This window comes from Calidris pugnax, unplaced genomic scaffold (genome assembly GCF_001431845.1).
Source record: "Calidris pugnax isolate Ruff unplaced genomic scaffold, ASM143184v1 scaffold103, whole genome shotgun sequence".
NCBI lineage: Eukaryota > Metazoa > Chordata > Aves > Charadriiformes > Scolopacidae > Calidris > Calidris pugnax.
Window position 1 is genome coordinate 10,266,699 of NW_015090990.1, and position 3,912 is coordinate 10,270,610.

General features: G+C 55.2%; 1 protein-coding gene across 1 annotated transcript in view; it reads left to right on the forward strand.

Moving 5' to 3' along the window:
* The window catches only part of HOXD11 (homeobox D11), a 5,460-nt gene extending 1,548 nt beyond the window's left edge, over positions 1-3,912 (forward strand). The window contains exons 2-3 of the mRNA XM_014954225.1: positions 1,294-3,036; positions 3,617-3,912. Of these exons, the coding sequence (XP_014809711.1) occupies positions 2,430-3,036; positions 3,617-3,852 (843 nt within the window). The 5' untranslated portion in view covers positions 1,294-2,429 and the 3' untranslated portion in view covers positions 3,853-3,912. The remainder of the gene's footprint in view (positions 1-1,293; positions 3,037-3,616) is intronic.

Consider the following 3,912-nt stretch of genomic DNA (forward strand, 5'->3'; position numbering starts at 1 on the left):
TTCCCTCCGGTATGGAAAAGAAAAAAAAAAAAGGAAAAAAAAAAGAAGGGAAGAAAAAAAAAAAAGAATAATTAATTTTATCTTATCTGCCTGGCTTTGGTGTTTTGATTTCTAGAAAGGGCAAGCTGCGCTGTGGTGCGGAAGCCCCTTGGGCAGTCCTCGCCTGCTCTGGGGGGCCGGGGGCTGCAGGAGGGGCCGTGGCGGTGGCGGCAGGGCGGGGGGCAGGGTGCGGGGCGCAGCCCGGGCTGCGGGGCTCCCGCCCCCGGAGCCACTCCGCACCGCGGATCCGGGGGCGCGCAGGAAGCGCCTGGCCGAGCCCTCCGCGGGCACCGCCGCTTCGAGGAGTCGGGGACCCCCCGGGCCTTCCCCCTACTTGCCCGCGGCGCTTTGGGGCCGGTTCCCTACCTGCCGGGCTCTCTGCGGGATTTGGAGGCTGCCTTTTTGGAGGCGATGCGGGGCCTGTGGCCCGGCCGGAGCGCCCAGGGCTTGCCTGGGTGGCCAGGGGGCGACCCTGCTCGGCGTGGGGAGCTCGCCCAGATTTCGGGTTTATTTGGAGAGCGGCATGTGGCGGGGTTACTCTGGCTATGTTGTACGGTGGCGGAAAAAGGAAAAAAAAAAAAGGAAAAAAAAAAGAAGGGAAGAAAAAAAAAAAAGAATAATTAATTTTATCTTATCTGCCTGGCTTTGGTGTTTTGATTTCTAGAAAGGGCAAGCTGCGCTGTGGTGCGGAAGCCCCTTGGGCAGTCCTCGCCTGCTCTGGGGGGCCGGGGGCTGCAGGAGGGGCCGTGGCGGTGGCGGCAGGGCGGGGGGCAGGGTGCGGGGCGCAGCCCGGGCTGCGGGGCTCCCGCCCCCGGAGCCACTCCGCACCGCGGATCCGGGGGCGCGCAGGAAGCGCCTGGCCGAGCCCTCCGCGGGCACCGCCGCTTCGAGGAGTCGGGGACCCCCCGGGCCTTCCCCCTACTTGCCCGCGGCGCTTTGGGGCCGGTTCCCTACCTGCCGGGCTCTCTGCGGGATTTGGAGGCTGCCTTTTTGGAGGCGATGCGGGGCCTGTGGCCCGGCCGGAGCGCCCAGGGCTTGCCTGGGTGGCCAGGGGGCGACCCTGCTCGGCGTGGGGAGCTCGCCCAGATTTCGGGTTTATTTGGAGAGCGGCATGTGGCGGGGTTACTCTGGCTATGTTGTACGGTGGCGGAAAAAGGCATTCCCATAGAGAGCTGGCAAACGTTTCTGGAATGAGGGATTGCTCGAGCATAGGGCTGTTGCTGGCGCGTATTATTTATTCTCTTCTATTTTCAGCCTTTGTGACCCGGTTTGTGCTCGTCTGTGTAAAATCATTTTTCAAGGAGAAAAAGAAAATTGGCAAAAAATGAGCCCTCGAAGGCAGGACGGCCGCGGGGCTGGCGGGTGTTGTGCGTGTCGCCCACTCCCAACCCTGCTTTTCCCTTCCAATGAAAATGAACATTTTGGTGGGAGTTGGAAGCAGGGGAACAGAGGTCACTTTGTGTGCTGCTCTGCTTCCCAAGGAAACCGTGCTTGGTGGACTTCTCTTCCTGCCCTAGCCCTTTGCCTTCCAGAAGAGCCCGAAAGTGTCTCCCTTTCATAAAACCGGCTACTGAGAGATGTTCTGTTTCCCTATCTCTCGGTTGAGATTGTCTCTGGCGCCCTGGCACAAGCGCGCAGTGTCTGGGCTCGTAAGCGAGGGGAAAAACGAGGTGATCGGGACTCGGGCTTTGAATTTCGTGACCGGTGTGGATGCCAACCGTGAGTTGCTGGAAGCGGGCGGGCAGAGCCCACTCGCACGCGTGAAGGGGACTTGGCTTTCCTGAGTGAACCGTCACCCCGCTCATCCTCTGCCCGAGCGGCGGCCAGCCAGCATCGCTCCCTCTAACCGGGAACCGGCACGTTGCCGAGCGGCGGGTGCCCCGGCCAGCAGGGCTACCGTCCCCGCGGGTGGCTCTGTAACACGCACACCCGCCCCCCACCCCCTCCTGGTCGCCCGCGGAGCCTGGGCTGGGCGGCGATGCGGGGCGATGCGGGCGGGGGGCTCCGGCGGTGGGCAGGAGGCTGCCCGGGCGGCGCGGCCCCAGGTGATCTCCGCACCTCCTCCGCCTGTCTCAGCCCCGCTGGAAAGATGAGGGGGGAAAAAAAAAAAGGGCTATATTTGTACAAACGCCGCGCTCCTCTCTCCGTGCTGGGAGGGCTCTTTGGAGAGATCTTAGGAGCCTTTCCGAGGGGCTGATATAGATATAAGGACATTTCTACATCGCGTCACGTGACATAATTACCACTAGAATCAATCAAGATGAATTGCACGTCAGCACACGGTGGGGATTTTTTCTTAGTTGATCCTGTCCAAACCCTCTTGTGCAATAGATGGATCTTGTTCAATGCATTGAAGCCTCCTGGTTGCTTGCAATCGCAAAAAGGAAGACATGACTGAGTTTGACGATTGCAGTCACGGCACATCCAATATGTATCTGCCAGGGTGCGCTTATTACGTCTCACCCTCAGATTTCTCGACGAAACCCTCTTTTTTGTCGCAATCCTCGTCCTGTCAAATGACTTTTCCTTATTCTTCTAATTTACCTCATGTCCAACCTGTGCGCGAAGTGGCATTCAGGGAATACGGATTAGAGCGCAGCAAATGGCAGTATAGGGGCAGTTATGCTCCTTATTACTCAGCTGAAGAGGTGATGCACAGAGACTTTCTGCAGCCTGCGAACAGGAGGACGGAAATGTTATTCAAAACGGACCCTGTCTGCGGCCACCACGGACCGTCTACCGCCGCCTCCAACTTCTACAGCTCGGTGGGGAGGAACGGCATCCTGCCGCAAGGCTTCGACCAGTTTTACGAGACGGCCCCCGGACCCCCGTACCAGCAGCACTCCGAGGGCGAGGGGGACGCGGACAAGGGCGACTTGAAAGCCCAGAACAGCACTTGCAGTAAAACACCTTCCAGCCAAGAGAAGAAAGTGACACCAGCCAACAGCGCCGATTCCCCTTCTGGTGAGGCTGTTGCAGAGAAGAGCAACAGTTCAGGTAGGTATCAGCAGTAAATTGGGGGCAAGAGTACAAGGCCAACACTTTGTCAAGCCGCATTTTATGTGCAATTTTATAAGCATCCAAAGGATTTTATATATCCTATAAGATTTCCTTTACCGTTGTAAAGCGTGTTTACGATAGGAAACCAATTTAGGTGGGCTTAAGGTATTCTTGGAAGAGGATATTAATTGTTATTAAATTGTTGATTTGGCGGGGGGGAGACGGGGAGATTTCACAGGTAGTGCTCAGAGCCGCCTTCGGTTTGGAGCTTAAGATCTTCGTTTGTTTGGGGTGGGGTGGGTGTGGGTGGGTGAGAGGAGTTTGAGAAACTTGGAATTTTTCCAGCCCATTTAAATATCTCGCTGTATTGCTCGAAGTGCTGTCTTTTAAGGAGAAGTTGGGAAATATTCGCTTTTTTGCTAAGTCACCCAGAGAGTAAAAGCCCCGGGAATACTTTTTTCAACTGCTAGAGGGCTGCTTTCCAGGCAATGGGATATTGACAAAGTCTCTGGTCTCTTCCTAGCTGAGCGTGTTCGTAGCAGCAGCATAAATCAGTTTCTTCTCTCTTGAATTTCAGCAATTCCCCAGCGATCAAGGAAAAAGAGATGCCCCTATACCAAATATCAGATAAGAGAACTGGAACGGGAGTTTTTCTTCAACGTGTACATAAACAAAGAGAAAAGACTGCAGTTGTCCAGAATGCTCAACCTCACTGACCGGCAAGTTAAAATTTGGTTCCAGAATCGAAGGATGAAAGAAAAGAAACTGAACAGAGATCGACTCCAATATTTCACTGGGAATCCCTTGTTTTGAAAAAAAAAAAAAAAAAAGGAAAAAAAAAAAGAAAGGAAAAAATAAAAATTAAAAAAAAAA